General features: G+C 43.1%; 1 protein-coding gene across 4 annotated transcripts; it reads right to left on the bottom strand.

Moving 5' to 3' along the window:
• Nucleotides 1-113: 113 nt before the first annotated feature.
• On the bottom strand, nucleotides 114-23,522 carry grid2ipb (glutamate receptor, ionotropic, delta 2 (Grid2) interacting protein, b). 4 transcript variants are annotated; one of them, XM_077000300.1, is made up of 23 exons: nucleotides 22,850-23,522; nucleotides 21,489-21,742; nucleotides 20,965-21,291; nucleotides 20,691-20,845; nucleotides 14,831-15,094; nucleotides 12,703-12,788; nucleotides 11,846-11,915; nucleotides 8,250-8,543; nucleotides 7,589-7,740; nucleotides 7,268-7,393; nucleotides 6,823-6,905; nucleotides 6,586-6,730; nucleotides 5,964-6,280; nucleotides 5,074-5,832; nucleotides 4,894-4,981; nucleotides 4,452-4,529; nucleotides 3,838-4,034; nucleotides 3,538-3,693; nucleotides 3,352-3,438; nucleotides 3,036-3,165; nucleotides 2,734-2,852; nucleotides 1,598-1,762; nucleotides 114-1,426 (listed from the first exon to the last, which is right to left on the bottom strand). In XM_077000300.1, the coding sequence occupies exons 1-23, from the start codon at nucleotides 22,935-22,937 to the stop codon at nucleotides 1,355-1,357; spliced, it is 4,212 nt and encodes a 1,403-aa protein (XP_076856415.1). In that variant the 5' UTR covers nucleotides 22,938-23,522; the 3' UTR covers nucleotides 114-1,354. The 4 variants fall into 4 exon arrangements, with proteins under 4 accessions (XP_076856415.1, XP_076856416.1, XP_076856414.1 ...); XM_077000301.1 differs by having other exon boundaries at nucleotides 4,452-4,541; nucleotides 21,489-21,974; nucleotides 22,850-23,521; XM_077000299.1 differs by having other exon boundaries at nucleotides 4,452-4,541; nucleotides 22,850-23,521.
• Nucleotides 23,523-23,988: the final 466 nt, after the last annotated feature.

Below are 23,988 nucleotides of genomic sequence, written 5' to 3'. Positions count from 1 at the left end.
AAATAAAAAATAAGCATTCACATTTAATCTTCAAGAGAATCAGAATAATATATAAATATAAAACACAAGTAAGCTAAAAGACTGATTAAACAGACATTGACTTATGATTGTCGTTAGGTTTGTTTATTCAGGCAATATAAATTACACGACTGAATAAAATGCATCAATATGTGGCCCATAGAAATCGAAGCCGAAATAATTAAACAGGATAAATATAATGCTACTCACACAAATAATAATTCTAATCCAACTAATTAATGGTGAAATAATGAACAAATAAAACAAACAGATGTAGGCCTACACCAAGAATAGGCTAACAACATCGATATTATATTAACAAAAAGAAATACAATGCTACATGCAGATTGAAGTTGTATCTCTCTGAATACTGTCTCTGGCTTGCAGAAAGGAGGACTGACAAATGTTTTGACACAAGAACAGGCAAGAAGCAAAACCATGCATTTGGATTTAATATGTAGGCTACTCAAATTTCTCGGAACACAAGACATCAGGCGGAAAGAACATTAATGCTATATCAAACGATATTTCAGTGACAAGTTGACCTTTAGTCAAGCCAAGCTGCATAATAATTTCACTATGTAAACATGAAACAAACAGGATGTAAACACAGTGCCTTTTCATAGAGACTACATTTGTACCTATGCGTTCCAGTTTGAGTCGTCACAGCAAGAAGAATCATAGATGACAATCAGTTTTATAAGACGCACTGTAGGTTCTCAAACAGCTTCATCACTGATCATAAATAGCTTCATCACTGATCAGCCGAACTGTGCGTTCATAGTGTGGCCGTCTTATAGGACGGGTGTGCTCTTGGAAACCAATAGTGACAACAACGCTGAGCAGAAATGTCTCTTTTTAACATTTAGATATTAAAGTACATTTGACATGCTGATGATTAACACCCATCCCTCATTTGCATTATTGTGGTCTTCCTGCATGGAACTGTTCAGTTTTTGGTTTATATTTACCAGTAAATAATTTTAAAGAGCTGACCATTGTTTCATCATCTGTGGGTGAAAGACACCTAAAGTGCTGACATTCCCATTACATTCTATTTTCTGCTGGAAATCTGGGAACACTTTCATATAATTAATCTGTATATTTCATATAGTTCAAGCATACTTCATATACTTAGATATATTTTTAATTAAATGTCTCTAGAGCTGTATAAAATATATATCTTTTATATCGAAGATCATTTTAACTCTGTTATAAATAACTCAGTTATAAATTTTAATGTAAGATTAAGTTCTTTGTTTCCAGTATCATGAAGTTCTGATCTTGGCACATGGAGGCTCTTAGCCAGAGAGAGCAGCATTTGTAAGGCATGGTCTCACCAGGCTAAGGGCGAGGCAATGCGAGGACTCTTGGGGTTCTCTGTTGCCTGGGTTTCACTTAGTGCTCTCTGTAAAATAAATGATGTCTTGATTAAAAACTTGTCGATGTTGATCACTTTAGTTCAGGCAGTCAAACATCTTGGAAATGGTGTCCCTAGCATTGCTTATTCTAGTACCAAATGTTTGCGAAAGTCAGGTGATGCTGCTGTTTCTCCTGTGTTTGTACAGGCATGGCTCACCTCAAACTTGGAGATGAACTCTGCAAAGATGCCGAAGAAGGCTTCAGTGGTGGTGGCCTTGCTGTCCTCTCCAAAGTATGAGGCTACCCTTCCAAATTCATCCATGGCTCTCTGCTGTAGGGAGTCCAGAGACTGCACGGCTGGATGAGAGTTTTCCAGGAAGCTCTGATTCCAAGGTCAAGAGATCAATACATGCATATTCTTTGACGTCAGTGGTGCTCAACTTTGGCTCTTGAACCAAATTTCAGTCCTAGGCATTGCAATCACTGGTACTTAACTCAAGGGTAAATGCAATTTGATCTCACATTTCTTGAAGTGCGATTCCTACAGATTCCACCCTTCTGTTAGATAGGATTGATATATGATGCAACCGGGTCCATTCAGTCAATTACCAGTGATTTCAAAATCCAACACTATTTTGTTAGAGTTGAGTACTGTGCTACATGAATTGGATCGATCACACTGAACACAATCAAAATATTTAGGTTTTATATACTATATAATAAACCAGGAGAGACAATAGAGATGATGAGATGATGTTTAAATAAAATGTTTAAATTATGTTTTTTTTTTTTTTTTTAATAATGCTTGTTTAAATTGTTCAAATATTTTACATAAATAACTTTTCAAAGAATAGTGGGAGTACAGTGAAACATTTTTTTAATGGATTTTAAAACCCATTCTTAGCCCTTTCCACAGACAAAATGTTATCTTGTAAATTTACATTTACATTTATGGAACTTGTATCCAGGGCAACTTACAAAAATTGTTTTAGTTGTTTATTCAACTAAACTTTAGCCAGTACACACAGGTTAGGGTCAGAAAAAACCCTTCAGCAAGACACCAGAGCCAAGACAAAGAGCTACAACATGAAGCTATAAAATATAGCACAATGCACAGCACAAGAGAAATCACTTAAATTAGACAATTTTTAATTAGACAGGTGCAAATTAAATAATCTTTGCAAGGGCCTGATTAGGTTCAATTAAGTTATTTTTCAAAGAGATGAGTTTTCACTCAACATCTGAAGACAGCAAGACTGAAAATTCATCCTACCAACTGGGTACCATAAAATAAGTCTTGATGCTCTGTATTTAATCCATTTGTTCTAAGAGTATAATGGTAAAAGAGGATACACTCATGACTGTTGCAAACCGATCCTCCGCTGTGGCTGGGATCTTCAGACAAGTTGTCCTGATTTCCTTGATGGTTGAGTGGAGATCACTTAGGTCTGCTGTAATGGTTCTCTGATTGACTGAAGGCACATAAAAGAATATTTCAGCTGAATAGGACCTGACCTTGCTATGAGATGCCAGTCAAAGTTGAGCTCTTTAATTATAGCAACAGCAACACCACCAGCACCAATAGCAAAATAGAAAGCTTGTGTGGTATAAACGCATATGATATAAACATGGCATTGATGGCACTAAGTATTTACCTTTGGCAGCAAGTGGAACTGTTATAAGGTCTCCTGCAAAGTTTAGAAGTTCTGGAAAATGTTGGCATAGAGATTTGGCTAAAATATGGAGGAAGGTCGACTTCCCATCAACTGTTTTTGTTGTACTAAGCTGTGGGAAAATAAAATGAACACTGTTATCATTGGACATTGTACATTCTGATGCGTCACCACATGTTAATTTTTTTAATTATTAACAAGGTTTACTAGGCTTAATATTAATAGTAAAAAAATGTTGTCGAAATAAAGCACTGTAAGGTATCTTTGAGGTGACAGTTCATGTTCATAACTACAATACCTCAGTAAGAAAGTTGATTTTGAAGCCTGTGGGTTTATTTGTCTTGGGCTGGCCATTATTAAGGTAATTCCCCATTGCTAAGACAAACTGCAACAAAACATTCAAATGATTTTTAAAATATAACACAAAACCCTAATGCATATTAACATACTATATCATTCATTAGGTGATGTCTGACAACCTTACCTCCAGGATCTTTGCCAGTTTCTTGCTGTTTCTGAGCTCTAAGGAGGCTTTGTAGATGCATTCATAGCCAGCCCGCATTTCTTCGGTTTTCTCCTGCAGAGTGGTCTTAAAAAGGAGGCTCCGCAATCTGGTTTTATATTCAGGCACTAGCAACATCTGGAACACACATGTGCAGGAGTAAATCTCAATAATTAACAACAGGCACTCTACATTTCCATACAACTCTTAGCAGTTCTTCATCTTCTTCCTTTTTTCTTTTTTTTGTGATGGTGACGTCTACCACAGGAAGGAACTCTGTACCTGAAGGACAAACTGGTCAGGTTCGGTGAGCTTGGCAGGGTCCTGGTTGTAGTGCTGGAACTGCTTGACCTCCTCGTCATCGGGGGCGTAGAGGAGCAGCTGCTTGATGTGAGCAGGTTCCAGGCGCTGTGTGGTCATGGTCATGAGTGCCTGGCGCAACTCCACTGGGGACAGTTTCAGGTGAGCGATGAGGATGGCTGGGGAGAGAACACTGGCACATCAGCTGACCTGTGGCCGGAAGAGAGTGCCCTGCTCCTCGGCAGAGGAGGAGAAGATGCTTTTGCATCCCCATTCCTTTTTTCGTTATGTGTGCCACTAATCTTTTAAAATCTGGGAATACATAATGGGGAGATCCCCATCCATGCCAAACAAAACAAAATGAAAATCAGCAGCAATGAGACACTTGTTTGCTTCTCTTTCCAACACACTCTGACTGGGGCAACATGCACATCTGTGTTGAAGTCTCTTGAGCATATGTTATTTCTCATACATAATTGACTTACTTTGGTTATTTACATCAGCACAACCATCAGGTGTTTTCTGCAGGTTTTCTGAGTCAACTTATGGTATAGTCAGAGAACGCCCCCTGTAAAACCGGCACCAGCTATACTCACAAGCATTGTAGGCCTTCTTGTGAGAGAGAATCTCGACCACGTCTTTCTTTTTAAAGCTGTCAAGCGGAAAGGTGGGCTCTGGAAGAGAGACTGACACATTTAATTACATTGTAAGGATCAGCTCTCCTGGCACCAGCAGTGGAGACAATAAATGGGAGGTTTGACAAATAGGAGAGGAAGTAAGGTGCGAGTGAGGAAGGAGAGGATGGTGGAGAGAGATTGAAAGGGCTCCATGAGACATGGCAAACATGATGGGCTGAGAAACCACAAACATAGGCAACACATGTGAAATCTGCATTTCAAGCATAAATACAAAGGTTCTAAAAGGACTCTAGTATTACAATGAGCAATCAACAGAGATGTTTTTAGTAGTTATCTGATGGCATGGATACATGTAAAGTGACATATTTGCATGCGCAAATAAAAAACATTCTGAACCTACTAGAACTCCTTTGCGTGCCGAAATGCAGTTCCAAATCGAGGTATTTCACCATGTCACTCAGTTTACCATAATCAGGGTCGTCGCCAAGCTGACAGGATCAGTCAATATCAGATTATTATACTATCCGTGTTTACACTTGAGCTTGAACCATATTGTGAAAAATATGCAATGTTAACTTACCTCTCCCCAGATGGTGCCCTCTGAATTTTCAACCTGCTCCCAGCGGAGTCTCTTAACACTCATGTGGTTGGTGTCAGAAGCATGAGGGCTGGACTTTGGAAGAGGTGGAGGGTCACAGGGTGGGGGCAATGGTGGTGGGGGAGGGGGTGGTGTCTTGTTCAAGAGGGTGCTCTCATAGGTCTTCTGGGAAGGCTGGGGGGAATGGCTTTGAGCTTGGGGGTTGGGAGAGATCCTGGGGGAGGAACTTGGCTCACTCTGGTAAACAGACTGAGCCTGGTGGCGCAGAGGGGGGCGGGGCAAGCCGTGTGGCACCTGTGTGGATGCACGGGGAGAGGACTGCAGGATGGGGTGGGCCTTGGGGTGGTGTAGCAGTCGACTGGGCTGAACGGTGGGCTGAGGATGGGGCTCCCGCGGTTGGACATGTTGCAACCTGGCCTCCTCCCGCGTGGGCAGAACTTTGTGCAGCAACGGCCGGTTGGAGAGGAAAAAGCGGGGCGGGGGTGGGGGAGGAGCTATGATGGGATGGTTCTGGAAGGCGGGGGGTGGCTGGGGCATGTGCTGTGGGGTGAGGCAGATAGGCGAGGGTGGGTCAGTGAACTGGACAGGTGGGGGTGGAGGAGGGGGACTCTGTGGAGGAGGTGGGATGTGGTCTGATCCAGATGAGTAGCTCATGGAGGAGTCCTCGCTGCTGTGATCCTCACTGCTGGCACTGCTAAGCTCATGGGGCAGGGTATTCTCTTGATCATCCTGGAAACTCATCTGGCAATGGGACGACAACCATATTTCAATCTCATATAACTTCCCACAATCATGCTGCGTTGCAGCATGTCAATCTAAGTTGAGCGGTAAGATATCGCTACAGGGACTTTGGGGTTTTTTGATGCAAATACCTCTTCATAGTCATTCTCGCCTCCTATGAAGTCATCTACAATGGCGACACGATGGCCGAGCTGCTCGCTCAGAGCGTCTAGGAACTTGTCTGTGTCTCGGCTGCGGGGGGGTCTAGAGAATGTGAAGAGCTTCCTGCGCCGGGACTGCGGACTAGGAGCATCATCAGAGTGATGAGGAGAGGCAGGGGGGCTGTCCAGGCTGACGTAGGGGTTGGAGTCCATGCTTCCTGGAGAAGGGACAGTCGGCTGGTATGGCTCATACTGATGGCTGGACATGGGCTCCTTCCACGACAGAGACAGGCCCAACTTACGGTTCCCTGTAAGGGACAAAATACTTTTAAGTGGTTGGTGGAAGACTACAGAAATTACATAACTTTCAGAGACAAAAGAAGCAAAGGGATAAAGCAAGTTAAAAAGAATCAAATCTTTAATTAACCTCTAGCAAGCACATATATTTTTCTAGAGACTAAACTTTTTTAGTTTTCAATCAAACAGTGATTATCACATTTGCCTTGCCCGTGGTGGAATTGTCTCACACTGTCCTGGCTCTGCTGCACATCACCTCACCAAATAACACCCATTCGTTTCATTTCAGAAGCACCGGTTGGAATTATGCATGTACCTGTGTTAGCATGTGTGAAGGAGCGGGTGAGAGCATGGCTCTTGACATGGCCCATACTTTCAGTCCCGGGCGAGGAGTGACTCTGCAGTGGCTTGGCGTTCTTCCCCACACATGCCCTCTCCAGCTCTGTGTACACCCCTGATATCTACAGGTGATGGCGTGGTTAGATGACAATGACGTGACAAACGCGATGGTGAAAGTTTAAGAGGTTCTCGACAAGTGCCAAATGGTACCCACATGGTTCAAATCAGGGGACTCTGGAAAGGAGGTACCATCCCCACACTGTCTCTCTCCTGGGGTTGCAGGCTCAGTGAAAGTCCCTGAGGCAGAGGAAGAGCAATGTCCAGCACATGGCAGCGCCAAAGCAAGCCCACGGCCTCCCAAAGCAATTACCAGCGGCGATCTGGCGGGAGCTTGCTTTGGTGGTGAAGTTAGCGGACTGGAAAACAGTACAACCACATGACAGCAGACCCAGCTGACGGCAGAAGCGTTATTGAACCGTAAACATCAGACCCAAAAATGGCTGTTTGTTTACAGCTCCATAAGAGTGAAGGGATGAGAAGCTGGGTCTGGGTATTGGTGGCGGCACACACACCACGGCTAAGGTGAACCTCATTAATGCGGTCTTTGTATGTTGTGTCGGCAGGAGCCGCAGCATTGACAAGTCTTGTGCACGACTCACCCATTCCAAGATGGGTGCCGATGATGCAGTCATCCGAGCTTCTTTCTCTCACGCTGTTTCGGTGGGACGTTCCAGTCACCCTCATGGAGCTGCTGCGCCTGTGATTCTCAGGAGCCAGATCAGGCTCTGTTATGCACACACACACACACACACACACACACACACACACACACACACACACACACACACACACACACACACACACACACACACACACACACACACACACACACACACACAGCCAAACACACAGTATTCAGCCAAACCCTATACGAGCGGCTTTATGGCTGGAAAGATGCCTGAGGACGGCTCACATCACACCTGCACACTTGAAGCCCAGGAAGCGGGAGATCTTGTTCCTGCAGCGCTCCTGCTCCTCGTAGGTCAGCAGCTGGTAGATGAACTGCCAGATCAGCTGCTTGGCGGGCGTGTCCAGCACTGGAAACACGTCCACAATCAGCGTGTCCACATTCCTGGATGCCAGACAGGCGGGGAAGGGCGTTGTTTTCAGAGACATTCAGAGAGCACGCTCCCCGTATTTGAGCCCAGTGTGGCTGCAGGTTATTTAGGAAATCCAAAAAGAACCCACGTAGATCGTTCCATATTGGCTGCGAGCATCCATTTGTGCCTGGAGAGGCAGCTATTTTTGAATGCTTTGCACATTGTCTTCAGGAGCGTGGGGCTGCAGATATGCTCCATGCAGAGGGAACACTCTGCACTGACATGTGTACTAAAACTGTGGTTACTCTCTCTGGGTGTTAATGAGCTCTGCCTTCAGTCCTTTACCATCGCTTTTATCATTCCCGTAATTGCAGATTAACACAAGCACAGCATAATACATCAATTCCGGCCAATACACACACACCTAACCCTAACAGTAAAAGTCTAATATAATGTGTGCTGAGGCCACATGTGCTAACACACTCCAAAAAGAGCAAGATGCAGTACACAGAAATGCGCGGGGGTCAGCAGAGGTTGTAACCTGTGTTGGAAGAAGGTCTCCAGGGCCTTGCAGATGGTGTATCTCTCCTGCAGCGTGAGCAGGTGCTCCAGCTGCTGGCTGAAGGTGCGGCCATGCACACGGATGCTGGGCGGCAGGATCTCGGCCACCCACTGCAGGGAGCTGAGCGCCGGCGAGATGGAGCGCGGCGGAGGGGGCGTGTCTTCTGGCTCGGAGTCCGAGGTGGCGTACTCCGCCGGCCCCTCCTCCACCACCAGAGTGGGATTGGCGCCGCTGCCTTGCAGCATGGACACCACCTTCTCATGGGAGCAGTTCCTGAACGCGCACCAGAAACGTGCAATTAGCGTGCTGTTGTTGCCCTAGTGGGCTTTTAAACTGCCCTTATTAAACTCTTGAAGGCATTCAAGAAGGACGCCAGAAGATTTATTCAATGTCACAGCTAAACATTATTGTTGTCATAATCATGATAATCATCATAATCATAAATCATTTAATCATAATAATGAAATACTGTATTTCGCTAATCCCTTTCCTTAGGAGTAACTCAATATCATAATATAAACATGATTTATTATATAGGCCAAAGCCTATATTGCCAAACTATATTGCCAAAAGTATTCACTCACCCATCCAAATAATCAGAATCAGGTGTTCCAATCACTTCCAGGGCCACGGGCATATAACATTTAGCACCTAGGCATGCAGACTGTTTTTACAAAAATTTGTGAACGAATGTGTCATTTTCAGGAGCTCAATGAATTCCAGCGTGGAACTGTGATAGATGCAACCTGTGCAAAAAATCCAGTCATGAAATTTCCTCGTTCCTAAATATTCCCCAGTCAACTCTCAGCTGTATTATAAGAAAATCTGAGTATTTGGGAATTACAGCAACTCAGCCACTAAGTGGTTTGGTGGTTGCCAAGCAAAGGATACTTACCAAACCACTGCCATTTGGCAGTTATACCTTTAACTGACTGCATTGTGGCAAGTGTAAAGTTTGGTGGAGGGGGTTGTTTTTCAGGAGCTGGGCTTGGCCCCTTAGTTCCAGTGAAAGTAACTCCAACTGCTTCAGCATTCCAAGACATTTTGGACAATTCCATGCTCCCAACTTTGTGGGAACAGTTTGGAGCTGGCCTCTTCCTCTTCCAACATGACTGTGCGCACAAAGCAAGGTCCATAAAGACATTGATGACAGAGTCTGGTGTGAATGAACTTGACAGGCCTGCACTGGCCTGACCTCAACCTGACACCTTTTGGGATGAATTAGAGCGGAGACTGAGAGCCAGGCCTTCTCGTTCAATATGTGATCTCACAAATGCGCTTCTGGAAGAATGGTCAAAAACCCCCATAAACAAACTCCTAAACCTTGTGGACAGCCCCTTCCCAGAAGAGATGAAACTGTTCTAGCTGCAAAGGTTGGACCCACGCCATATTGAACCCTATGGATTAGGAATGGGATGTCACTTAAGCCCATATGTGAGATGTGAGTCAAGGAAGTTTGAGCGAATACTTTTGGCAATATAGTATATATATATATTTTAAACGAATTAATCGCACAATTTGCTGTGCTTAATCACGATTAATCACAATTTTCCTTATGACTGATGCTTTTAGTAATATATATTTAAATCTAAAATAAAAAAATCATTATAAGATGATGATCACAATGTACTTATATTCATTTTCAAGTTTATTTGTTTAATAGAAATTTTTTTCAACTTTTAACACAGATTATCTCTTGTGAACTATGTGCTAGTTGAATTTCCGACAAAGTCAGTAGCAACGGTGCAAAATATAAAGAACAAGAAAAGATTTTAAAAAGAGATAATTTCGGTAGGGTGTTTTGCTTTGAGGTGATATGTCAAAGATGAATTACTTCTGTCATAATTCAATTCTGCTTTGCAAACTGTGCAAATTACTTTTGTTTTCAGGAAAACTTTCCACCTAAAACGCCATCTTTGGCTGAATCCGAAATGCCGTACTTAAGCAGTAGGCCAGGGATGAGCAACTTCCATGATAAAGAGGGCCAACATTTTTTCAGCACTATTATTGGAGGGCCACATGACCACACACTTATGAAAGACACTACAAATTATTCTCAATTAGAACACATTTTGAATGAATTAAGATCTGTATGTTTATATGCATCTATTTTCTGCATATAAATGCATTAACTTGTCCTTAATAAGCAACAAAGACAAAACATTTGCTTAATAAAAAAGTGCAAAAAGGAATTTGAACTCCTTCATATCAAAGAACTGTAACGCGTAGCACGCTGCGGAGCGAGGAGGCGGACACAAACGCTGAGAAGAGTGAGATTTAATAAGGGGAATTCCATAGGCGAAGTCGTTTGTACAGGCACGGGTCAAAACGGGAGAGCCGTCCAAGTGGTCAACAGGACAGGCAGGAGTCCTAACAGGAGAGCCATTCACAATGGAGAAACACAACGGAGACGGAAAATACCAGAACTTCGATGACAGAGATAATCCACAAAACCGAACAAACCACAAATAACCGACAACGGGCAAAACACAGAGATACAAGTACACAGGACTAAACTAGACACAACTGAACACAATGACGACACGTGCGTGGCAGACAGAGGGAAACCAGTGCAACAGACACGCAGGGCGGGATAACCAGGCAAGAAACGACACGGGAGAGGGGTGCGTAGCCCTACGTGACAAGAACAAAAAAGTCCTGCTCTATCGTTTTTTTTTCTTTTAATTATTAAATTATTATCGATCTATTTGCAACTGGCGGCCCTCGTCCCGGCACACGGCCCTCGTCCTCACTCAGTGCGGCCTGCGGGCCGCCAGTTGCCCATCCCTGCAGTAGGCACTAGATTTCAATGCAGTACATTCTACCCAACAGTTAAAGCAGTGCGTTCTTTCAGTACTGGGCAGTTTTCATAACCTCGGACATACTACCTGTTAACTCGTACTACTTTGGCGTACTGAATAGGAGGGAAGTATGGCATTTCGGATAGTCTGGTTTGGCGGTAAACCTCATAGGTCACAGGTCAGCTTTCCACAGGAAGAAAATGACCAGATATGCGTTAATCGCGATATTTTTTTAAACACGTTAAAATTTTCAAATTAATCACTACAATTCACGCGTTAATATTGACGGCACTAATATATATATAATATTATAATATGCTCCTTTTACAGCAGGTTTTGTTTACACTCATTTAGAATAGTACATGCATTCATTATGAATAAATGTAGAATGATATTTTAGTCATTTAGTGACTGAAAAGGTTCAGAAACAAGCATAGGTATTTTTAACCCAGATATATTAAACAGTACACAGCCACAGAAATCACCTCACTGAAAATGTCTTGTCATGAGGTTTAATCATGAGGCCACTCACAAGACTGAAACAGACTGTTCAATCATTTTTAACTAGAATCCAAATTGTATTATTTCAAGACTGTTACAAGACCAGTTAAGGAAATGTTAAATAAAACAGTCTCTGTGGAGCAGTTTTGTCCAGGTCCCTTGCTTAAATCATGCACTACAGCTGGAGGTTCCTATACACTGCTGTGGTTTCATCTGATTGCACAGCACTGCAGCAAAAAAAAAAAGCCCTGAGCCAAATGGAGAAGCTCTCACCTCATATCCAGCCCATTGAGAAACAGAATGCGATCGCCCGGTTTGAGACCGCACTCCTCCGCAGGGCTGTCTGGAGGTGGAGAAGGGATAATGAGAAAAGCATCAACCCCAAACAAACGGTGTGCACAGCTGTGCCCCCACACTCGAGTTCACCTGATGTATCAGGGCACACGTGTTACAGCAGTCTAAGGAATTGGTAGGTGAGAATTGCGTGAGGATTCAGGGATGTCCCCTGGATGTTTGCATTGCTGAATTTAGTACTGGTTTAACACAATTTATTGGATATTGTACTGCAAGAGCCGATGAAATAATGGTAAACCTAGGAAATCACTATAATGGGCAGTGTTGTGCTCTTCCAAGAGTTAAGGATGATGTCTAAAACCTGAAGATTCCTGAGTGTAAGGGCACGTAATCAGATTGTTGATCACGATACTAGACGCCTACATTATATCCATAAGCAGGCCCACATGGCCTGGCTGAGTCAGTGCTAACTACCCTCTGCCCAGACCTGAAGTGGGCGACTAACGTCACGCAGACACTCACACACTCACCACCCCCTCTGCTGCCCTGCATGCACAAGTCTTCCACACTTCCATACACCACGTACCCAACACAGGACTTAGCAATATCACAACCCACTCCATCCTCTTCCTCCATTGTTTTGTATCTTTTAGGCTTTGGTCATTACAGTGCACTTCAGAAAATGACTAATATTACAGTAATGACGTAACACTACAGCTGAGTGTTGTGTTGAATGATTCTTCTGAACAAATGCTTCGCTTGTATGTACCTCCTGATTGGTTTGAGCTTTACTTTATAATAGCAAATGAATCTGGAACCTGGAGCATGGTACATACCTGGGATGACTGAGTCGATCCACACAGGAGCATGGCCTCGGAGAGTGAACCCAAAGCTCTTCTTTCCTCTGTACACACGGATGGTCCTTGACGGCACAAACCATCAATGGGAAAAAAAACATGATGAAGACATAATGAGGCATTTCCTGTTAGGGATAAAATCCTGCATAGATGTCCAGTGAAGCTGTCGTGTGCTTTGAAGTGTGTTTGCTGTGAGGCACTGCGATGCAGAAGGACATACAATAGCAGTCTGATAATCAAAGGTCTCATTTGTTTTGAAGCATTTAGACAAGAAACTGGATTGTTATCATTTGTTTAGTGTATTGTGATCGAATGTGGCTCTAGTAAATAGCTCTCAAAGATCACACACACCATATGTTATATGATATACACACCATATGTTATATGATATATTATAATGTGATATATTATAATGTAAAATGTTCGGTCTGTCAGTATGCAGCTAGTGTAAAATGTCAAAAATAAAGGCACTGTATGTTTTAGATATACTGTGATTTCACATTAAGGTAACATTTACTGTGATGCCCATTCAAATCTCCACAAAATGAACAAGGACACTAAGTTCTCTATCATGTAGCCACAAACAGGTCTATTCCAGATTCCATTTTTATCGCCTGTTCACACAGCAAGCAAAACATTGAACAGAAAACTAGCCAGAAAAAACAGTAGCACTGCAGCGCGAGGCATTTAAGAGGAGACAATGTCCTCACAGAGAACAGCTGACATTTCAGCATCAAAGAGCGTGCGGCACGGTTGCTGTGGCAACTCCTCGAGAAGACACTGAAGATGTTGAGTAAACAGGGATGGGAAAAGCGCAGAGCCATTGCCCAATACCCCCACGGCACTGATATGAAAAGGCCACTCCAGCCAAATGTAGATTTGTGCTACATTGAAGGGAAGGTAATCAATAGTACATTTAATCTGCAGAAAACGCTAGCATAGAGTCATCAGCAGGGAAGAAACAAACACGCACCCCCGAGGGGCAGGAACAGATCAGATATAGAGAAGAACGAAGCTGCTTATGGCGCTGAATCACATCAGTTAAGGCTAACGATGAGCTCATTTACCTTTATCCCCCCGGGTATTGAGGAGCTTTGTGACTAAAGACTAAAAGGCAAAATGGAAAAATCATGCTAAAAGAATTTCAGATCAGTTGAAAGGACAAACTGTACACGTTTGACTAACAAACATCCTAAAAGCATATTTGCAAGGATGTAAGCAGAGATAGTAATGACACTGAATTATGTGAACGGCAGCTAGCCCAGAGTTAGCTGTTTACATGGTACGCATGGACTCATCTCAGGTTCATCTCTCAGCACAACGTTCTGTGGAAATGTCCAGTGTGTGGCTGGAGCTGTCGCATTGATAAGCAGGCACACCACCAGTGGAAGGTCGTAGGTGATAATCTCCCCTTAATCTCACGGCCACTTTGCTGTTTACATGGTTCTAAGATGATTACGTATCCTGTATGTGGAATGCTAAGTGCGCCAGCTGAACAGAGGTGTGTAGAAAACATGGTGTGGGAATTGTGAGGCATTGTACTTGTGAGGCATTATGTGTGTGTGTGTATGTGTGTGTGTGTGTGTGTGTGTGTGTGTGTGTGTGTGTGTGTGTGTGTGTGTGTGTGTATAGTGAGAGATCCCAATCCTACCAATGCTAAACAATCCTAAAGCAATTATCATAGCTTTATTCTACCTTGGAAAGCAGAGTGTGAAGCAAATATGTCAGGGGTGCTTCTCCCTCCTACACACACCCCCCTCCTACGCACAACATTTTACACGCTGGGAGGCGAAAACATAGATGTTTTCATGGCAAGTCAGACTGCAGCACCTCAGCCTCACACATTATACATGTTCACATGGATTCATGCAACACAGAGAACACTGTGTTCCCATTGGATGAAGGACGCCAGTGTAAAGCACAACCTGTTCAGCACCACGAATGTCACTTCCACCGTCTTCCCACAGTTCCACGGTAACGGCTGCCTAGCGCAACTAACATTCGGCGATATTTTCAGCGCAACCCTCACAGCGAATCGGGAACCCTGGTTGAGGAATCGGGCGTATGCGCACATCGAGATTCTGTGAGGCATCCGGTACGTACGAACCTCTGGTTGGGTCCGGTCGGGGGCAGGCTGGGGATCCCGGCTGTGCTTTTCCTGTGTGCGCGCTCCAGCTCCTCCCCGCTGTCCCTGGGCGCGGAGCTGGCCCGCTTGCAGGGCTGCGGCCGCTCATGGCGGTCCTGGCTCCGGCTCCGCCGCAGACGGCCCTGGCCCGGTTCGCTCAGGCTCTTGCTGCGGCACACGCGATTGAGGAGGCTCTGTGCAACGGCTTCGTCGAAACGCTGCCGGTGCTTCTTGGGGATGAAGATCCTGGCAAACATGACGAGGGGTAAGGAGGGGTGAGTTTGGGGGTGGGGGGGTGAAAGAGGCAGTGTGGAGGTCAGGAGGCACTCAGCTGCGAGCGGAGGGGCTCGTGGTCCCGCTGCCGGATCGGTTCAGCCCTCCATGGTCCCCATCAGAAGGGCACAGTCGTGCTCCGCAGGAGGCTTGCAACAGGTACACAAGGCACTGATCCCTTTGATCGGAGCAAGAGGGTCCTCAAAAATATATCTATACGCTACCCTACAAGAATCCAGTAAATACCAGTAGAGCAGGCTGTCCTTCTGCAGTGCAGATGATGGTCGAGCTTCTACTGAGAGGGACAACTTCTGAATAATTCTTGTTTCCTACTGAGCCAAATGTTACAGGCAAAGTGTTGCAGCAGACAGATTTCTGTAGAAAGGCATGAAGAATCCCACCGTGCAACAGCTTCAGTGTCTGCTCTCTTCTAAACCTACGACTGCAGAACCTCTCAGTACAGAGACCAGCATACAGCAATTGCGAAGGTGTGGGAGTATCTCTCCCTCTCTCTCTCCCTCTCTCTCCCTCTCCCCCCTTTCCCTCTCCCGCTCTCTTTCTCTCTGTTTACATCTCAGTGGGAAGTGAGCAATATCTCGGGAGATTTTTCAAAATCTGAATTTCCCTAGTAAAAGAATGATTCTGTTTAACAGGAATACAATATAATTTCATAAACCACAGAGCACAAACAACAAGATGTTCTTGGAAATACAAGCATGGACTTTGGACAGTGCTGGAATACAGATTTAGAAAATGTGCATCAATTGTGCCTGAAATCAGTCAGATGCTTTCTGATGGCTGTCTATGGATGTGGTAGGAACCATTGATTCAGACTAATACTGCTGCTACTACTACTACTATTATTAATAATAATAATGCTATCTATCTATCTATCTATCTATCTATCTATCTATCTATCTATCTATCTATCTATCTATCTATCTATCTATCTATCTATCTATAAAAATTACTAATATAACCTACAAACGACAACTATGTCAATGTATATAAAAAATGAGGAAGGCTGTATTAACATTTCTTACGACTGTAAATGAGGATGTTGAACATAATTTGATACGAGTCAGATGTGCAGGACTGGAGTTCCTTTGGCCGTATCCAACTTTCTGCCAGTTTACTTGAATAAAACTAAGACCTACACCTTATGTCATTTGTTTATAAGACTGACATTCCTCCGCACTGCCAATAGAGACACTGTTGCCCACATTCTCTACTTAACTGGCTCTGCCTTCTCTGTAACATCCCAGATTTACACCACTCCTAAGATACAAGCTGGTGTAATAAAGCAATGTTGAAAAAGGTGTCCAGAACACCTAGCAACAGCTGGCCTATGATTACATTTGAAAGGCTATGTTCTTCCTGAGATACTCTGCCTTCAGATATGCTTGGACAGCGTCTAGGGAAATGCAAAATGGACTTTTATTTGCTGAAGGCTGGTATCACAGTGCCCATCTGCCAGGCAGTCATTATGTATGCAGAGAAAATTGGAGAGATTTAAATGTGCCCGGGTCTCTAATGATGAAGTTTTTTGAGAAAAAAGCAAAACCAAAACAAAAAAACAAACAAAAAAAAAACAGTAAGAGAAAACAAGAGATGACTAAGAGAGTCTAACACAAAAAAATTGTCTCTGTAGTCTATTACCAAACTTTAAATAACCGAATTGTGGGAATGCTGGTGATATTTCCAGGGGAGCGTGTACTACTGGAAGATGGGTTTTCACTGCGATATACTGTAGGTAAAGATATAGTGTCCACCTTCACTGAGGTCAAAGTATGTAAATGTGACATTTTTAAAGCAAGACGGCACTTGCTTGGACAATTGTGAAACTCGTGCTTAGACTATAGTAGAGCAAATTTTCACTGAATGCATTCTGAATTTCTGCTTAATCCAAGCACAGCAGCATCTTAGAGTGAGGCACTGAAGAGAACCAATGTGCTCTTCATAGAAAAGGCTTTTCCATGTCAATGTTATAGTCAAAAACAATTCACAGCTTCCTCAGGAACTGGCCTTCAGATGCTCTTGCACACAACTCCAACCATGAACGATGTACTCATGTCATGACTGTCAGCTCTTGGCACTTGAGGAATAAGATTTTCTACAGACACAGACAGAAACGTCGGGCTGCCATACAAATGTTTTTGTGTCATAGTCCCCTCGCAGTCAGAAAGGACACTAGATCCAAAAAAATACCCAGATGAACTACTCTATTAGATTTACATGGTGGGTGTAGTGTGCAGTTCCCATCATTCTGTCTCAATTTCATCAATCTGAAATTTATTTAACATTTTTTAAAGCCTCACCCCAAGCAAATCATTCTTGAGGGGGAGTGGGGGTGCAATCATTCAAGCAAGAGAGTGTATGCATGTCAGGATATGAGACGTGGATTCAAGGGTTAATCAAGGTTCATGTACTAGTTTAATGGCAAAATAAAGAGATTAAAGGTTCATAGAATGGTGCTAGTATCCAAAAGACACTGATATGGTTAGTAGAGTGGGCATACAGATACAGGTAGTGTAATTATAGTGTATTTAGTTCTCACTATCTCTTCTATCTGTATTTAAATTAATAGCCAGGAATAAATGTAGGATGATTTAGTGCTGACCAAAATGTTTAATAGAATAAACATTTCAAACAAGGTTATAATATGATGCACTCTGGGCCAAGCCTGTTTCAACATACCCAACCTGGAGCTTCTGAGAAACCTGCTCAGCCTTTAAAAGTAAACTTCCGGAGGTTTTTAAAGTGAAACTACAGCTCTAATTCTTGGATATGGTGCTAATTTTACATAATACAAAAACAGCTCACATGACCGCTTTACTGAGTACACATACACTATAGTTCTGCCTTTGTGCTATCAATCCTTTTGTGGTACGTCTGTTTTCCAAAATTAGCTGCATGTATTCAGTGTCCCATATTCATGAATAACCTGTTTTACAAACTGGGCAGGTGATATATTAATATTTTGTATATATTAGTTGGTGCTGTAAGCCTATTCATATGTGTTTGCATAAATAATAATTACAAGCATATTTAAATGTACATTAAAATTATCCAGGTAACACTCATCCTTTGATCAAGACCAGGTCACTCAAAAAGAGGCCTCAACACCATCAACGCCACCAACATACACTCAGCACAGGATGTTGGTGCAGTCAGTCAACTGGATTCAGTGGAAATGGAATATGAAATATTGGCGCCTGTAAATGTATAGCAGCCTCTGTGGTACCTATATTCAATGAAGACATCACTCAAAAAAGCTAATGCCAGAAAGGCATTAGAAGTAACCTTCTGAAAAACCTTCAGAACTAACCAATTTCTGAACCTTCTATAATGTTTTTTTCTGCAATGTACTGTAATTATTATCACTTACATATTTTCCAGTCTTACAAGTCTATGCTATTTTTAACTCATCCTAATACATTAATGTCTCTATGACTAAGTGCGGATGTTATGCTTACAACAAGGACTGTGGCAAACACTGTTGTTCATCATGATCTAAATCGGAGTTGCAGTATTGAGAACGGGCTAATATCCCAGTAGGCCATTGGAAAACTGTAATATACTCAGAGAAGCGTAGAAACGCTGACCCATATTTTGTTCAGTAGGTAAGAAGCAGAAAGCAAAAACTCTCACATTAAGAAATTCAACCAAAGCATCTCTGCAACTGTTCCAAACAGAGGCCATTCACTTTAGAGTTGACTGATTAAGTGTAATGCACTACTGCTGTCATGAATCGTGCACTCTGAAGTCACCTGACTGACTGTATCTGAGGTACTATTATGAATGAATAATAAATACTGCTATAAACACAACATACTTTGTACAACGTATACATTTATATATAATATACACAAAATATTCCCCATCACCTTTTCAGTTTTCAAAATGGGTATTTCATTAAAGAGGCCACAGGAAATTGAACAGAACATATAATTGACCAAAGAAACGATGGTAACATGCAAGTACAGCTACTGACTAAGTGTATCTTACAAAGTGTTCATTAGTGTAGTCTTTCTGTAGTTACCCCAATCATTTGTCTGCATAATCCTATGATCCACCTGGTAAAGGAACCCTTGCCTGTACAGGTGTTTGTAAGACAGTGCCACATCAACATCTGAATATAAGTATTTTAAATGAAAATGTCAGCAATCTCTTATTTCACATTGGTGTGGAATATATCAGCAAGTTGGACATACACACGGAATCATCCGTCAGTGTTCTCCCCTGTCTGATAGTGTCAGACAGTAGTTTGAAAGGAAGCGACTGTCGGACACATTGGTTCTGTCATGCACGACGGAGCCTGAAATAGCTTTAGTGCCCCTTTACCACTTGGTGAAGGTGTTGAGGATACCAGCTTGGGAGTTGTAAATACTATATACTGAAGATACATAAGGGATTTGTTTTAAAGCTACTCCAGGTCTGCGAGGGTGTTCAAGTAAGTACAGAGGCTCTAGGGTAGCTAATTGGTCCTTTTTGAGTGATCTCGACATTTGCCATTTGATGAGCACATTGAGCATGTGCATAGTCCCAAATGATTACTGTTCACCATGAAGACAAAATGCAGGGACTGAAAATTCGACTACTGGGGGACCCTCCCCTGACACCTCTAATGCTTCATTCCCTATATTCCCCTCTAAAAACAGTTACGAACTGAGTCAGACTGTTATCCCAGATAACATCTGAAGCAAAACCATGGTGCTGGTCGTTGTCTTCAATATTTTACAGTGGGTATAAATGAGGTATTACACTGAGGAATAACTGACATGATTTTATCTCTGTCAAATAGCTTCATAATTATTAGTACAAAACAGGTTCAAATTATAGAATTTACAGATTGTTTGTTTTATTACATTCTAGTCGCAGGTGAACAATCTTTATTTTAAAAGGGCTTTGGTATCTTGCTTTATTTAACTGAAAGGGATAACTTATTCTTAGACTGGATTCAGTTGCAAAGTGTGAAACTGTGACAGAAGAGAACAAAATGTTTGTACACACAACTTAAATCTAAAGGTAGGTCAAAGGACTACCAGCCCTGGATCAGCTATTATACACAGTAGCCAATGCTGCCTTAAACTACAGACCTAGTTGGCTTTGAGGCACATATACACTAAGAGGGGGATTTCACTCATAGACATGCTAAACTCACACAGGAGTCTCCAAGGATTATCCATGAGGACCATAGTAACAGAGGGAACATAGTAACAGACTTCTTCCTCTAAAGAGCTTTATATGGCCAGGCAGATTGGCCAAGAGTAAAACAGCCATTCATTAATCTACTAAATGCAGACATCCAATAATCAATCCTGTACTAAACTCAGCCAAAGACAGGCCCTTGCACACAAGTAACAAGTAATTACCAAATAAATTCCAAGTAAAAAAAACTACATTCTAATTATGATCTTATTCACACTGAAAGTGAAGCATTAACACAGCCCTCTAGTGGTCATTCAGCAATGCCCACACGCGAAAAGTATTTCAGGTCAGAGAGGCGCTGGAATAGAGGTTAAGAATTAGCACACAGTAGAGGTGCAGAAGAGTGTGGGATGGCTACCTGATGTTAGAAATGAGTTGCTGCTGCTCCTCCGTGGTCAGGACATCAGGAAGAATAGACGCCAGCCAGTCCACCTTCCTCTCAGCAGCGAACTGCTTGAGCACGGCAAACAGTTTCTCCTTCACCTCAGGGTCATTCCCCAACACCTCCTCGATCTGAGGCATAACGTTGCGAAACACACACCAACCACAACACTGTAGTGTACACGGCCTTGCCCTCACATTTCCACAAACGGAAGACGAGCAGGACTCGCTTTCGTGTTGAATTTCCTCACCCTCTTGTTGAACTCCAGCGCCTTGTGTTTGCGGTCCAGCCGCACTCCGTCGTTGCCCCGCTGGTAGTCCTCTATGCTGCTGCGCTTCTGTCGCCCGCCCATGCAGAGCACGCCCAGACGCAGGGTGCGGCCCTGCGACGCCTTGATCAGCGCCGCCGCCATCTCGTGCTGTTTCACGGGGATGCCGTTCACTTCCATGACATAATCCCCTGCCCTCAGACCACTGCGGCCAGCTGGGGAGCAAGGAGAGCAGTCCTCCACCAGCAGGGGGCAGTCTCCCACTATGGTGAAGCCAAAGCGACCATCCGGGCCTGGAGTGATGTCCATCTGCAGAGGTGGAGAATGAGGGATTACTGACTGCTGTTTCTTAAAAGGTCTAAATAACATTTACAGACTGATGAAGACAATGAAAGAAAGGCAAAAGTATAAGAAGATAAAGGTGGAGGAAACAAAACAAAACTGAAATTTACAATGAACGAAACAGGTTAAGACTCATCCTGTGTCCTTTCCTAAAATCCTCGGACCTGTTGGATTCTTGAGACCACCCCAATGCTTGGAGGGATGTTCTTCTGGGTCTGAGCCAAGGCGGTGAGGGCTTGCGTCCCGAGAGTGGAGACATCCTGCCCTTCAATTTCCAGCACTTGATCTCCAGGCTGCAAGCCAGACAGGTGGGCACTGCTCCCCTCCTCCACAGAGAGGATGTAGCTGGGACCGTTTCCTCCAAGCTGGAAGCCAAACTCCTCTGGCCAGCCCTGGTTGGACGCTGGCATTGTAAAGACTGCAACAGAGGAGGGAGAGAAGCTGAACTTCCTTATTTTAAAATAAATGTTTGAGTGATGGAGCTTCACGAAATGCTTGCCTTTCAACCTCCTATACTCCAGGCCTGTGCTCTCAACAGCATCTCAGTAAAGACTGTAGTGTCTCTTCAGGATAACTGGCTATTTGTCAAGCACCCATGCTAGCAGTTCAAATCCTCAACTCTAGATGCACCGATGTTGCCACAACTTGCTCTGTAAATGACAATATTGGCCTACATAAGTGAGATGCAGCCTCTCATCCTGCAAGTCTCAGTTGACTCCTCAAACCTTCTAGTGTCATTGACCTCATTGAAGAATCCAAAAGCATTGTACTCAGAACACAGCCAGGCAGTTCCACAGCGTCATTCTCTACAACACATCAGAAACGTCTTACCAAATGCTGCTCGCATTTATGTAGGAATGTGAGTGTTGCAATAAAATCACAGGTCATCGCTGTATAAATATTTATTCATGTAGGAATGTGATAGTGTTGTGGTAAAAGCACAGGGTCTCACTGTATAAATAATCATTTATGTAGGAATGTGATAGTGTTATGGTAAAAACACATGTCCTTACTGTATAAATATTCACTTTTCAATTTAGAACAAAGGCTATAAATACATGTTGCTGTGCATTCAGGACAGTAGAAGCACTGATTCTGAGGCTTAACATGCTTAACTCTGAGGTTTAACTCTGAGATTAAGTATAATCTTACCGATGAACTGCATTGCCAGTGATGTGACAAGAATGCAATACTAAAAAATATATTTCTTACATTTAATATATTTAGCACTATATCAAAAATACCATATAACACTGTATGAAGAAAACAATTTGTTAATAACAACACAATAACTCTGGACCTAAGAGTTACTAACTAACCTACGATTAAACTACTAAAATGTATGATTGCAACTGGTGATATGTGTTAATGTTACACCCATGCATGCTTTAACAGCTACACACAGTTTTAATTACATTCTTTCATTTAAAGAAGAATGTATTTCTCTTGCACCCTCAGAATGTTCATAAGTAAGTACTGACATAACTACAATTAAACACAATGAGTCTGACTGGCAAAAACTTACAGAAATCTTTAGGTGAATAGCGAGGGCCAGACTTCTGGTTTTGCCGTAAGGAATATCTCCCTTTCTTGTTCTGGAGGAATTTCTTCATTTTGTACAACAAACGTCAAAGTGTACAGCCGTAAGGGGAAAAAAGATCCGGTTCACGTAGCCCACCTAAGTGTATCCTAAATGCGTTCGCCACATATTCCACTCAAACGTTTGCGGTCAAGGGCCGGCGCCTTCATAATGCCCGCTACCATCAACGCCAGGGATGCGTAGAAGCGCCATTTAAAAACGAGCAGATGAAAACACAGTTCTAAAAAGGAAGAAGCAGAGGGTGATTGTGCACACAGTGCCACAGCGCTGCTGCTCGTCGAGTTGACTCTGCATCTCTGGCAAGGCCAGCTAGCCCTGCCTGCAGAGCTAACGTGGTGAAACTGGGACAGCGTAGCACAGATCCTTAATAATTCTCTCTCCAAAAAGGGCAAAGTGAGGCCCCATTTTTCTATAAATATCTCCCTCCCACACTCTGCCAGCTAGCTGCCTCTCCAAGGGACAGAAAGTGGCTCAGTATCAGCATGGGGATCCAGCAGGAGGAGGAGGACTAATTAGAGCGTCTGTGAGTGGATAACAGACACGCCACTTCCAACAGTAGCGGTGCAATTAAAGCCCGTGCTCTGGATTAGGCAGATTAAGTGCTGCATCCTAAGAGCCCCCTGACCACATGGCAGGAGCACATTCCGTTCTGTGTCCTGGTGAGAGACTCAGGAAGGGAGATTGATTTACTAACAGAGCTGGACTCTAGGCTCAGTTGCAAACATGGTTTCAGTGACAATACGCTTACCACTTAACAAGGTACCACATGCACACACATTAAATGAAAAAGACACGGTAGCAAAACAGAGTGCAGGAACCAGAGTATCAGCATAATATATGCAATAAACATATGGCAGACTCACTATTACAAAGATTTCCTGGGACCATGCGTTATAGAAAACAAACTAAATTATTTAGTACCAATGCTTCTGTCTCTAAACAAACACGCTTTCTCAATCATTGTCTCATCTTACCAGTCCAAAGGGTCTTGAACCATCAAGCAGACACTTCAGACAATATATTGACTCTATGTTCATTCAGGTCCAGAGCATTTTGAACTACAA

This window comes from Brachyhypopomus gauderio, chromosome 3 (genome assembly GCF_052324685.1).
Source record: "Brachyhypopomus gauderio isolate BG-103 chromosome 3, BGAUD_0.2, whole genome shotgun sequence".
NCBI classification, from domain to species: Eukaryota; Metazoa; Chordata; class Actinopteri; order Gymnotiformes; family Hypopomidae; genus Brachyhypopomus; species Brachyhypopomus gauderio.
Note: the sequence above shows the minus strand (reverse complement) of the source record. Positions and strands in the feature narration are given on the sequence as shown.

What these genes read in the sequence shown, in the direction of transcription:
- grid2ipb (XM_077000299.1), bottom strand. Translation starts at nt 22,937, where the DNA reads ATGAAGAAATTCCTCCAGAACAAGAAAGGGAGATATTCCTTACGGCAA. An exon ending in AAATCAACTTTCTTACTGAG is followed by an intron (nt 3,166 to 3,351) that starts GTATTGTAGTTA and finishes ATTTTCCCACAG; the next exon opens with CTTAGTACAACAAAAACAGT. An exon ending in GGTTTGCAACAGTCATGAGT is followed by an intron (nt 1,763 to 2,733) that starts GTATCCTCTTTT and finishes CCTTGGAATCAG; the next exon opens with AGCTTCCTGGAAAACTCTCA.